Source organism: Danio rerio, chromosome 14 (genome assembly GCF_049306965.1).
Source record: "Danio rerio strain Tuebingen ecotype United States chromosome 14, GRCz12tu, whole genome shotgun sequence".
Classification (NCBI taxonomy): Eukaryota; Metazoa; Chordata; class Actinopteri; order Cypriniformes; family Danionidae; genus Danio; species Danio rerio.
The window spans coordinates 18,806,358-18,820,904 of NC_133189.1; the positions used below are offsets into that span (position 1 = coordinate 18,806,358).

At 36.6% G+C, this 14,547-nt stretch overlaps 1 protein-coding gene across 1 annotated transcript in view; it reads right to left on the reverse strand.

Annotated features, from left to right (window-relative positions):
* Nucleotides 1-843: 843 nt before the first annotated feature.
* canx (calnexin) overlaps nt 844-14,547 on the reverse strand; it is a 44,183-nt gene continuing 30,479 nt past the window's right edge. Inside the window, 4 exon segments of the mRNA NM_213448.1 lie at nt 844-3,270; nt 5,199-5,293; nt 5,399-5,504; nt 5,624-5,743. Of these exon segments, the coding sequence (NP_998613.1) occupies nt 3,211-3,270; nt 5,199-5,293; nt 5,399-5,504; nt 5,624-5,743 (381 nt within the window). The 3' untranslated portion in view covers nt 844-3,210.

A 14,547-nucleotide genomic window follows, 5' to 3' on the forward strand; every position in this document is an offset into this window, starting at 1 on the left:
AAAGTAATCCAATAACTTTGTAACTAATTACACCCAACATTGCATGATAATCTTTAATTCTACATGAAGCCAGAGTATATAAAAAGTAGTGGTGGGCCGTTATCGGCGCTAACGCGAGACTCATCGCACAATAAAAAATATTGTCACTAATCTATTCTCAGAGTTAGGTTGGGAGCTGCCAATTCTTTAAGATTTAAAAATATAGTGAAAAGTGTTACATGACTAATAGTTTGATTGCGCTGTTTACTTCAGTAATGCCACTAGCATGCTCCACGTCTTAATTCTATTTCTGTTCAGTTATGACTTTAGTCGCATCAAGTTAATCAAAAATCGCAGTTTACACGGTAGACTAATAATCATAGTATTGTATTAATCATGTTAGAATCGTATTAGAGTATGTTTACATGGGCAACAAAACTTTATGTTTGACACACTGTCAGGGCTCTGTGAACTTGGCTTTGCAAAGCAGCATTTTCTGCATGTATGTACATCAAAATCAAGTATGGAATCGCTGTTTCGAGTTTATGTGGCCATACAGTTCAAAATTCATGTTTAACTGAATAAGCAGTTATTAAACACAAGCACATCTTATTGAACATCATTTATTTTCATCACCAACTATTGTAGAACAGTTTCTCAAGTAGTTTGTGATGCATTTTAGAAACAGGAGATGAGCCCCTAGTCTAAGGCGCCACCTGGTTTGAGAAACCCATTCTCAAAGTCTTATTCAGGTAGCACACATATTCTGAATGCCTTCCACAGAATTTAAATGAGCCATTTTAATCTAGATTTTAAAAATGATCTATGCCCACCAACAATAAAAACACAAAAATCACACATGGCTCATTCGTCAAATCAGTTTATTTTAGTTTGTGAGTAACATGATGGATTCCCCCCCCCCCAAACCGTCCCAGCAAGACCAGAATCCTCATCCAGACTCATGATCTTAAATTCACAACTTCAATGATGCCAGTAAATCACTCAATAACTCTCCATCCTTCTATCCATCCACACTATTAAATCACCTACATTTGTGAAATAATGGTAATCCAAAAACAAAAGAAAGAAAACAACAACAGCCCAAAAGACAGGTATACAGACAGCACATTAATGGTTGCAGACAACACCAAGCAGATGAAGCGAGACGTTAAAACAGCAGAGCAGCAGATATTGGCCTACATGATGAGTGATTTTCTTTTTTTTAATTCATTCCATTTCTCAGTTACCTTTGAAAGTGCCAACTCTCATTAGTCTTGGGGTAGAGCTCATGTTACGGCATCTCACCTGATCCGTTACGATGGAAGAGCAACTGATGAGGCCATATTGAGAGTACAAACAAGTAACTTTATAAAACTAGCGATAAATCGTATGCTAGTTTTCATTTGATCAGGGTACGCCCCCTAATAGTGCCATTTTTCTTATCTTTGGGGTCTAGGATCTAGGGGCAGAGTCGATGCAAAATATCGGAACTCCAAAACAGTTTGCTTTACACCCAGGACTTTCATGTTTTCTCTTCGATTGACACTTACAAGAAAACTCTGAGGGTGAATCTCACAAAATTGACGTCAAAAATGTCACCGGGAATGTAAAATTAAAATGATAAAGATGTACAATTAAGCACAGTCAAGTGAAATAACCATTTATACATCGATGTGGTTGACAAAAATAAGATTACAGTTTGTAATGGTTATGTAAAGTCAAATGCTAAACCATATCCAAACTTAAAGGTATCGTTCACTCAAAAATTTGTGTTAACCAAGTGGTTTTAAACCATTATAAATTTTGTTTTTATTCTGATGATGAACGCTAATAATATATTTTGGTCATTGACTTAAATAATAGGAAAAACAAATACTATCGAAGTCAATGGTTACAGGTTTCCAGCATTCTTCAAAGTATCCTATTTTACGTTCAACACCATAAACAAACTAAAAACCACTTTGGAACTAGTAAAGAGTGAGTAAATGACAGAATTTTCACATTTAACAATCTTGAAATTGTAAAAACACCACCATACATACGATGTATTTTCACCTTCACGCTAAAAACGTGACATTTTCCTGAGATCCACCCTCAAAAGCTTGAATTAGAAATACCTACCAATAAACGGTCCCTTAGTCCTCTCGTTCTCATGTGGTGTGAATGTAATTGGTTCAATGAAACAGGAAGCTGCTGCTGCTGCCGCTGAACATGGCTGGATAGGATATGACATCACATCGAGAGTAGTAGATAAACAGTTCACCAGTTTTCGATCAGACAAATAAATGAACGCGAGAAAGTAAAATATTCGCAAATAAAAAAAAATCTGTCCCGTTGTTGGGCTGGACAGGTTAGAAATCTACGTCAGAGAACACATTTGTACAGCAATTCACGATTTAGTAAAAAGTCCATTCGAATAAACAAAAACAAAGAAAAACGTTAGACCAAAACAAACAAACAAACTCACAGTACATTCACAGAAACCAAAACAAAAATATTAGCAAATCTTGTGTCCTACAAGTAAGGCAGTACAAATCTAGAACCTACTAATCTAGCTGGCAATCTCCCTGCTGGATACTTTACTGAGCACGTGCAGTACATGTCCGGCTGCGTTCAGCTCACGGTTTGGCTTTCTACTGGACGCCCAGTCTACGCCATGACAAAAAAAAGATCAACCTCACGGAATAAAAAATGATGAAAACCTCTCATTTACGTGTTATATAGCTAAGCGGTCGGCTTTTAGAGTTCTTCATAATAATATATCCTGTCATCTCGCCCTTCTATGGCTTCTCGCGCATTACTCTAGAACAAAAGTATAAAGCTGTTGGCCTGTAAACTTTACAATACCGAGTGTGCCATAGTGTTGTTCTGGTTTAGGAACACTGTCTGGAAGTGTGAGAGTAGGATTTTTTTACTTAAACGTCAGATGCACAGTTCAGGAATGGTAACAAAGATTGTTTCCTTATTAGATACGGAGAAAGTTTCTATGCCGTTGAATGTGGTAGCCGTCAACATCCTCTAGAAAAGGGTTGAGGTGGTTGGTTTCGCCGTTGGTTGTGTGGTGGAGCGTAATGTTTCACTTTGACTATCGTCGCAGCAGAAGAGTATGGGGAATATGGGGGAGCAGGGGTGTAAGGGAGGAAAGATGGAGAAGGACCCGGAATGGGGGAAGAGGGATGTTGGGATGAGAGGAGAGGAACTTTTTGCACTTTAACAGATTCAGGAAGTCCATCAGTCCTTTCTTGATTTCCTGTTTCTGGGAGACCTTCTCAGAATGTCATCCTCTGATTTCTACACAAAAAAAAAAAGAATTGAGAAAAATTATTAGAACAAACATATTTCAAGTTGCAATGCTTGTGTCAATCACTATGGTTTGCATCCACCATAATATAATGCGCATTTTAGAATATTTCATTAAATGCTTAATGAAAATGCTAATGTGCTCATAATAAGGGGTCTCCAACTGTCGGCCTGCAACTGACATCAAAAATATTACGGGATTCAGCCCCCCAAAACATATTTTTGAATCACTATCGCCTATATCTACTTGTGGTTTTGAACCCCCCAACTACTGGATATTTAGGGTACTGTACTATATATATATATATATATATATATATATATATATATATATATATATATATATATATATATATATATATATATATATATATATATATATATATATTCGGGTTACTTTCAGTTTCTCTCAGCGTGCTGTCGTAAGTAATGCAGATGGAGATTATTTTCTGGTGCTGATTTAAATGTTGATATATGTCCGTAAATGCTCTAGTTTAACTAATTCTCTATTTTTGAAAATATTTAAGTCATAAATATTATAATCAGATTGATTATTATCATTTGATTATAATCAGTTTTATACCACGTGTACAGATTATATACAGTAGTCGGAGAGAAATTCAACACCTTATAAGAGCTCTTTTAAGACTTTTCACACATTAAGACCTCATCGCCACTTCAGGATTCAACCAATAACATTGAAGACATTTTATTTTATAGTAGATTTAATAAATGCTGATTGAAAGAAACATTATTCATACAGTATAATGATTAAAATGCTAATCCAGCATGTGGCATATGTTGACAAATACTACAGGATGCTCATCACAAGGGGGGGAATGGGGAAAAGTGTGACGTTAATATGGTGAATGAAGCCCCTCTTCTAGTACAGAAGCCAATCATCAATTGCTAATAGACTGAAGATTCTGATAAGGACTAATGATTGTAGGCTATGATGGCTTGGACCAGAAGTTTCTGCAAATTTTGTGTGATTCAAACATTTATTAAAGAAACTATAGACAGTTTTTATTTTTTATTTTAATGATGATTACAAATACGAGAATTAAAACGCAAGCTTAGCTAGCAATTTTGGAGAATTAGATGTTTTCCCATTTAAATAGAATGCCCGAGCATACTGACCGAGACGCGTTTTAAAGATGACTGCAAAAAGTGACTTGCCTAAATGGAGTTTAGAATAGCAATAATAATGGTGAAGCCTTAATTACTACAGTAAACAAAAGAAAATTTGGACAAGGGTAGGAGGAAGGGCTAAGGGGTAGAATTGGGATTGGGCCTAAATGATATAACCTGTTTCTTCAATAAAGTGATTTTGTTTTTCAGCTGCTTATTATTGGAAATTTGCATGTAAAATCTAAAATAAATAAATACATAAATAAAATAAACTGCTATTGCAGTCTTTTGTTTTTATGATTAGGGACCGAGCATCTACAGTGCATAGGCTCTATTGGAATGGCTCCAATTCTCCTTCTCCGTAATGAATTGCGATTTTGAGGGTCTAATTTGTATTGCAATTTTTACCTGAATAACTCTATTTGGAAAGAAGTCATTATTTTGTAATGATCAGGATGATTTTGTATGTGAGTGCATCTGCAAAAAATATGTAATAAACAAATGACAAGCAACAGATCAGAGATTCAAATAAAAACAGATCAAATATAAAACATTTTTCTTAAAATATTACACAGAAATTGTCAGAAGATTGCCAGCATCTGATTGGTCATTATGGAAATGAGCTGCTTCGTCAGTGTGGCATAAATGTGCACATTTTCAGCTGATCACCAACAGAACTTTCTGCCCCATCAGCACTTTGAGATGCAATGTAACGCTACTTTAACATTTAGCAAATCGTTCTCAGAAAAAAAAAAAAACATTTCCTACTAGTAGCACAAGAAATGTACCTCATTAGATGTATTGTCATCTTTGTCTCCATTCTCTGCGGTATCGTCTCCATCTCCATCTCCTGTGGAGTCCTCTTCTTCACTCTTCTTTGCCTCTGAAGGGAAAAAAGAAAGAAAAAAAAGTAAGAAATCAGGAAATCAGCTCAACTTTCATGCGATCCAAACCAGACCTTCCCGCTTGAGGGGTTTATTTGTCAGACCTGGTTCTTCATCCTTGGCTTCCTCTTCTTCAGCTTCCTCCTTCACGTCTGGCTGCGGTTCATCAGTCTTCTTGTACTCTGCAGCAGGTGTAGACGCTGAGCTCTTCTGCAAGTCACACAAAGACATCAGTCTCACAGAGACACCCTTGGCAATACAGAAAGGTCATGATGCTTTCACTGGCACAAATTGAATCTTCGATAAAGCACACAGACATAAGCTTTTACCTTTCCAGTGCAGCAGAAGACGATGATGAGCACCAGAGGCAGAGCCACAGTCAGAACATAGACGATCCAGAGCCAGGGTCTCTCTTCAGCAGCTGTGATCATCTGATTCACCAGACCAGGCTGTCAAAACACACAAACACAAAGAATTCAATTAACATGCTTGTACAAGAACCAATGGAAGCTATATATATGAACAATTCTGAGAAACCAAAATGGATAATTGAGGCCCTGCCCACATGAACACTGGCATTTTCAAAACCTCATTTTTTTCCTAAGTAGTTTTACTGTTTGTCCATGCGAACACGAAGTATTGGTTGACAAACCGAAACTCTGGCTAGGGTTAAGATTATTCAAAACCACAAGTACAGCATTGTCGTGTGGACACTAGAACCAAGGTTTTTACCTCAATGTTATTTTGAGTGTTATTTTCCACTTTCTAATTGGCTAACAAGGCTGGGTTCACACAAAATTTGAAAGACGCATATTTCACACAAGTATCACGTATTCTGCATTGTTCAAATGCTGGATGGTATTCCTCTTCTGTTCTTATGTTTGTATTGACTTATATGCAATATTTACTCCTCTACTTAATTCCCGTTTGTAAGCTGATTTATACTTCTGCGTCAAGCGCACGAGTATGCTCCGGTGCAGCCTTTACACGGTCACATAGCCCTGGCCATGGTGGGCTGACACTCATCTCTCAAAAAAGTAACCCGTCACAATGACGAATAGCGCAAGCTCTAATTGGTTGGCTTGGTACCCGTGAAGAGCGTCACTAGATTGACGAAGCGAGTGTTTACAAGTGTCGAGTCCTGTGAAGGAGCTCCAGATGGAAACTGTGGTTTTGTGTTTAACTTATGATTAAAGTTGCGGCACGTCCGCCAGTTCCCGTCTCTGAACGGGAGTTTTAGCTACTTGTAGCTTTCAGAAAAAAAAAAAATACCTGCAAAGAAACTCGACACAGGAACATGAAAACCTCATTGCCAGCTAGCGTTACAAAAGTATTATTGCAGAGCAACACAAACAGTACGCAGAAGTATAAATGCACCGCTACGCGCAAGGAAGGCGCTGAGGGTCAGGCTGATCACTCGACAAATAACTTTACAGTTTTCTTCTGCCATTTTAAAAATAACATGGCCCCAACGAGATTTTTTAGATAATTTCAGTAAGTGTGAATGCTGCCATCTTAACCTTGAAATGCAACCAAAAATATATTCCACATCCAAGTAAAATCTGGTGCGATCTGACAGGGCTTTTACACCTGCCTTCTTTAGTTTGGTTGAATCACACTACAGTTCACTTTCTTGTTTAGTGCTGTTCATTTGGTCAGGTGTGAATGTAGCATATTGCACTCATGAGCAGCGAATGAGCACCAAACAAACATACTGAGACCTGTTTGAAAAGGTATTCTCGATATTTTTAAAACAAACACATGGAAACGTGGTAAGATGATCCCAACTCAAAAAGAGCCAGCGGCTGCGCATTTTTGGATTAAACAAGCTCATTATGGGATGAGGGCAAGTATTTGTTTGCAATGCTTTATCAACAGCTCCATGGCAACTTCTGAAGTGACTTGCAATGTGCCTCCACCATTTGCATAGCATTTAAACAAGTCTTTTCTAGCTGCATCCATGCTTTATTCAGAATTTATAGTCTGTCTGAAGTGATTCACACAAACTACATAATGACCAGGGATACGGCCAACCACCGCTCTATACTAACAAGCGATGTGTTGCTGGCTTTTACGCCTCTCTTTGTTTACTTTGAGTAGCAATATTTGCATGGACCAATTGAAAATCTCCTGAGGAAAAACATTCAATGAGACATCTGGTCAACGAGTGACCTTGATGTTTGTCACATGACTGCATTTTGGTTCGTTTCAACTGGTTCAGACCAGAGCATGTGGTGTGAAAATAAACCAAAAAAACAAAAACATATTACAATGTATCATCTGTTGCCCTTGGTTCTGACCAAATTAACTGAACCAAAAGGTGTGAAAAGACCTTAGTTTGAACACAACATGGACCAAAGACATAAACAAATAAAATTCTTGCCAAAGTCACTTTAGCATGACCTACTTTGGCACCAATAATATTAATCAATTAATCATTTTGATAAGACTTTGCTCACTTTGGCTTTATTTTAGAAAGACCATAACATTTGAGGTTGCATGTTATGGCCCGTTTTCACTGAGTGGTACGGTATGGGTTACCTTTATCAGGCTTGCTTTTACACTAATAAGAGAGTACACTGCCAAAGGAAACGTCAAAGAGGAAACGTCAAAGTAAAGCTGTATGGGTTGTTTACATTTTATATGTGAAGCACTTCTCACAAAACAGATGCTTTATACACAAATACTTGTGTATAAATGTTCATTACTAACCTTTCTATGAACATGATTTGATTATAACTGCAGATCAATGATGTGCGAAATAGCCTACTGTAATGTCTGCGATTATATAAAAAACCTGCAACATATAGCCCACAGTAACCCCTTATCTGTATCTTCACCAGACGAGTTCAGAATGGTCAAAAAGATGATGATAACAGTTAAACATGGCAGTTTGTTCATGTTTTAGGTTGCTGAAAGAATCGTTTGCTCCTTTGTTTTTTAGCATATCACTCTCGCGTTTTTCCGTTTCTGAAAGGATCAGGGGCCTGTTTCAGAAAGCAGGTTAAGTGAAAACTCAGAGTAGTTTAACCCTGAAATGAGAGAAACTCTGGGTTTTCCGTTTCAAAATGGCAGGTTTGTTAAACTCGAGAAAGCAGGGTAAGTCAAGCCTGTTTCTAAAAGAGAGTTAACTTTAACTCAGAGTCAGTTACCGTGGTAACTTACTCTGTGAATCTAACCTGGTCCGGAGCAGGGTTTATTCTCTAAACTCTGAGTTTCTGTCGGTCTCCTCCCCTTTTTTAAAGATGATGCGGCATTTCTCGCATTAGTCTTACATTTCCACACACCTATTTTAGAGCTCATTTTGGAGATGTGCATAAAAAAGATTGATGGAAACGTCATGATTCACATAACTTTTGAAAATACGCATAATATAACAAGTGCATAACTGAGTGGGTTAAACTTTTATTTGATAAGATAACATAAACTACGAAGTGCACTTACAGTATGTACATTAAAAAATGGTTTGTTAGAGATGATGATAAAAATGTGTGTGAAAAAACAAACCAGCAGACTGAGCACACTGCAGAACATCTTAAATGGTGTTTTAGTCAATCTAAAATGCCTTTACTGTTTTATTATTAGTGTATATTATTAATTACCTCCGAGCGTCTGGAGCGTGTCAAGATCTCTGCGTCTGGCTTCAAACGCCCCCACGTGTTCATTGTGTCAATTGTCTTCTGAGGCTCAGGTACAATTAAATAAAAAATCATTGATGCAGCTTCTTCTGCCGCAGTAAATTCTGTTTTTACTGTTGATATTTGGCGCAAGTTAATCAGGAAGTGACGATTGTGTTCTCTTCGACTCTTTGGATAAAAACGCTGCTTTATTTTTAGGCATTATTCCAGTTTTGCAAAAATTTATGTAATAGCCTATATTTTGATGAAAACACAGCTATTGCCTACATTTTTGTCACACACAGAACAAAGTCACGTACGAGGCTTGTCCTTTTTTTCTAAAAATAATTAGCTTAACCTTTGACATGCACTGTTACTAGTTTAATGGGATTACTATTCTGTCTAAAAATTATTTTATTACTGCTTACCTTCTTAATGTTATATCAACCTCTATCACTCGATCAATAAAAAGGCAGACACAGAACAAGTGCGCTGTTAAATCTATTAAAACTGATAAAAGTGTATAAAAGTTTAGAAAAAAGTATAAACGTCACACATTACATTACTTATTTTATTATACTTAAAATGTTTAAATACTTAAAATTAAAAATTACGCATTAACTTGAGCAGCTGTTTTTCCTCGCTGTTTCTGTTTCACTGATGTTTGCTTTATTTTAAATATATACACTCATATTTGCTATAACTTTGCATGAGAACATCAAGTTCAGCTTGAAAAAGAAATGCTGATCTCTTTTTTTTAAGATGTTGCCGTAGTCACTCGTAATGTCTGCACTCCATTGATAATGCCTTTTTATAGTCACGGTGCGCGCGCTTAACTCTGAGTTGGTCTACTCAAAGTTGATTGAACCAACTCAGATCGGCTGTTCTAAAACCGAAAACTCAGAGTTTTTAATCTCTCGGTAAATCAACTCAGAGTTCAAGTTTAAACTCTGAGTTGTTTGAACCTCCTTACTGAAACAGGCCCCAGATGTCAGAAGCACTTTAATAATCATGCGCACGTTATTATCATCAGCTCAAGAAGTTTGTAATTTCAAATATAGTAGTGCGGCAAGCGACTGCAAGCTCTCTGGAGAAAGTGAAACCACTCGCATTTTTATACGGCATCGTAAACAATAGGACAACAGGTTTATCTTCTTGACATTGTGGCTGTTCAAGACGATGACAATGTTTGTTTGAGCTCAGGTCAACCACGGCTCATTATTATATGTATATATTATTACGATGTAATGTCTTTGCTCTGTATTTAAAAGTGGCACTTTCTTTGCTTTCATTCTCCTGGCTTGTGTACGCGCTAGTGACATTTGTCTGTAAACCAATAGCGTTCAGCTGTGAGTCTTGCTCTGCTTTTTGGTACCCTTTTGTTTTGCTAGGTACTAATTGGGAAGGGTACACAAAAAGTGGTATGGTTTACTTTTAGGTACCTTTTGACAGTGGAAACGTCCATAAAAGAGTATCAAACAGTACCGTACCACTCCATTATAGACATGATTTGGCAGTCAAATTAATTTATTTGTTTCACATTAAGAAATGTCTGCTATAAAAGCGTTACCATTATACCTTATTCAAATCTTTAATTGTACTAAAAGTGAAAATAAATTGAGTACAAATGTTTCATTCATTCAGAGATTTGATGCACATCTCAGCTCTGAGAAAAAAGGCCTCTATTAGTTCCGAAAGCCTGGCTTTGATGTTGCTGTGACAAAGCCATCATGGCCGATTAAACAGACCACAATCAAAACAGTAAAACACTCAGACAAAAAGCCACTGGCTTCTATTAGGTTCTTTAGACAGGCACAGAGCTAGTCCTCCAGTTTAGCATTCAAGGCATGTCTGGAATCCACCTTTGGGGAAAAAGGCATTTGCACAGTAGGAATTCTCATGAAAGCAGTCCAAAACACAGCTAATCCCAGAGTACACGGCGATCAGTGGTGCCTCCCAGATCACCGACAAAGTCAGCGACGTTCTCTTGTGATCTGCAACACGCTCGGAGAGAAACCCCACGCAGACTGACTTCTGAAAAAAGGACCCATCGCTGCCTAGCCATCATGTCTTTGAAGACAACAAGAAAAAACATGACAATCTAAAAAGAAGACCACATCTGAGCACAGGCTCTGGAACAAGGTTTGCCATAAGATCTGATTTTCGTAGCATACAAATCAAAGCTCAGTGTTTCACCCCTGCAGTGCAGTCATACGATATCTTTCTGACTGGGAGTCTTATTTACATGGTGCATCACAGAGCTCCATCAATATTTTGCAATCATGGAACTGAGCTGCAAAATTACATTTGCAGTATAAGAAAATTGCACAGATTTTTGGCAAATTTAGTATTAATAATTTAATGGCTGGACTGCACACTTAATCAGATTGTGATATTGACTAGTGTCTGGAATATTAAAACGCAGAGACTGCTATTGAAAAACGGAAAATTTTAAAAAGTCACAGACACAATATTTAATCTCCAGAGCTGCTCAGAGAGTCATTTTACAGGAAATTGTGACGTATTGCTATTGAATTTTATAATAAACATTTCATAGTAGTAATAACAATACAATTATTATTAAAAGCGTTTTTTTAAAGGAGCAATATAAATTCTCTTTCATGTTAATTTTGATAGTTGTGCAACAATGTTTAACAAAAAAAAAAAAACTTATTTTTAGAAATTAATAAATAAGAAATCTTAAATTTAGAAATTATTACAATTATTTGAGAACATTTTAAAGGATTAATAAAATTGTTAGTACTTCATTCCTTCAATTGATTCTGGAATAATTGTTTTACTTGCCTTAATTGTCATTCAATAGCTTCACAACTCTCCGCTTTTATCAGCTCTCTCATAATGGCCAGTATCAAGTTTAATATCACAACATTTACTGTGTCTCCCAATCTTGAACAAAAAAATGCATATTATTGTAAAGGTGTAAATGTCAAGATTCAAAATGTTTGTTTTGTCACAGTATCTTTGACAAAAATAGATTTGTGACAGAACTGAAGACATTATAATAGTTTGGGTGTCTCCTGGAAGTTATTTTGGTACAATGTTGAAAATCTCTCAAGAGAATAGAATTCTTTGATAGTAGGGGTGTAACGATTAATCGTTGTACGATTCATTGCGATGCAAAAATGTCACAATATGCATCGTGGCGTTATGACTATTTGATTACGATATGACGTCCGTTTTCTCTTATTAGTTGAGCTGTTTGCACGTGAGCTACGTTCCACCTGCTGTCGCACACGAGTTCAGATTGCAGCAGCAGTAATGTTAACAGACCAAGATGAGTGGAGTTGAAATAGAGGATGGCCCATCCTCTCAAAATCAGACATCTGGCAACATTTCGGTTGTACAGTCATGGGACAAACATAGCCTAAGTTTTAAAGTCTTCACAGTGATTTACATACTTTGCACAGCAACATGGATACCTCCTAATGGTGTTGAAAGTCACATACTGTATTTATAAGGTACAATTCACCCTAAAATATCATTCTGTTTTCATATAAGGATGTATTGGCAGCCGCAAAATCACACATGACGTGAGCTGACCGTGAGCTGTTACTACAGAGGGCGGACTATGATAGACGCGCGCGCGTCTGCTTCAGTGAACAGAACCTGCAGGTTGTGACTAACGGGTAATAAAGTAGTAAACAACATTCAGTTTGTGAAAAAGAGTGATCGTTCAGGAGCCGCGTGGGAAGTATGAACAGCAGTGGAAATGAAACCGAAAGCGTGCACATTATTTAAATAATCATATCATATTTTAGAGTTATGATTATGACGAGCATGAACTCTTTTGAGTACAGAGGTACACAAAAATGCACGTCAACATGATACACTTGATAGCGCCGACATCAGCGACGCCGAAGAAATAGTAAACCTGCCTAAACTGCTGAAAAGAGCCACGACTGTCCTGTGTAATGAAAAGACGGCTACCCTGTCACTCATCATGCCCAACACGAAGACAGCCATCTATAAAAACCTCTCAGACAGATACATCAGTTCAGGATTATCTTATAGAACTGCTGATTACCTGGAAATGTAGATTGCACACACAAAAAACGCAAGTTACCAAGCAAAGCCTTAAGCTCTTATTGTTAAATTCAATTGAATTGAATAATTTTAATAATATTTTATAAGAAGTTTTTAAATTGTTTTATTTTCCAGAGACAGGCCTGTTTAATTTATTTTCTTAAAGAAGGTTCAGTTTAACACGTTGAAACAAAAGAAATACATAAAAAATAGTTTACTTGGTATTTAAATTTTTTTTTTAAATAAAATTTGCATTTCAGTTTAATTTTCAATTTTTATTCCAAATATCGTGATACATATCGAATCATGAACATTATATCGTGATACACATTGTATCGTGAGCTGAGTGTATTGTTGCACCCCTAATTGATAGCCATTTTAAATTTGGAACACAACAAGGATAGACACATTACCATGACTAGATTTGAACGTTTTGTGTAAATATTTAATTTTTAGAAAATTAATTATGTTAGTATTTATTAATACTATATATGATACTAATAATAGTATTTGATCTACGATGGCTCAGCACAAGTACTTGTGGGAAAACTAAACATAACGGCCTAGTTTTCACAATTTTGCGATCGCTGAATCCAATGCAAAATGTGTACGACCCTTTTTTTGCGATGCTTTCAACGATGGGAATCGGTTCGAGGATGACGGCTACTTGATGTGACTGAATTGAAGGACATTATTTTTGCTTTACATGTATGGCTGGTATTATGATGTGCATCAAATCAATAAATGATTTTGCTTTTCCTGCCATTGATGAGATAAAACACTTCCCTGTCATTGATGAGTTTTACGACAATCTGCATTTTAGGTGTATTGCAGTAAAGAAACCCTGAGTGAGGTACATGAAGTCAGACGCAACGAGGAGTGAAATTTGATAAACAGAAAAATAATGATGAAAAATAAAGAGTTTAACAATCTTCCTTTGGCTTAATCCCTACCGTTTATTTTATTTATATATACTGTATATTTTTATCGCTAAATTGTATGCAAATTTCTGGGATTAACCACCACAAAGACATTTTTAAAATCATAAGAAATCACATTAAAAATTACAAAAGGAAATAGGTAAAAAACTAGAGGGCCTGATGTCAGTGTAACTACTTGTCAAAGGGTTAAAATCCACCTTAAGTCTGTATTCATGAATTAAACCATTCCGGAGTGCATTCTCACATCTATATTCAATTAAACGGCAGTCACCATTTAAAATCTTTTCTTTTTTTATTTTAAACTGTGTAAGTTTCATAACATCAATTAATTAGGCATATATGGTCACTAACAGTCATCATAAAAAATCCATCAAGTAAAAATAAAACTGATAAAAAGAAGGAAAAAGATGGGCTAACAAGATAATGCTCTATATTCAGATTTTCCAAAGTGGAGAGATTAAGAGGTCACACATGGGCTGTGTCAAGGACACAGAGCTGTGGTCTCAATGTGTGTGCGTGTGTAAGAGTTACGATGGATCCGTGTGTGTTTACATGTGCTTGTGCTGATGAGGAAACAGCAGGCCCACGCCCTGTGGACGAATCAGCTGATCTGCCTCCGCTGTGTCATCAGGTGTAAGTGGAAGCAGATTT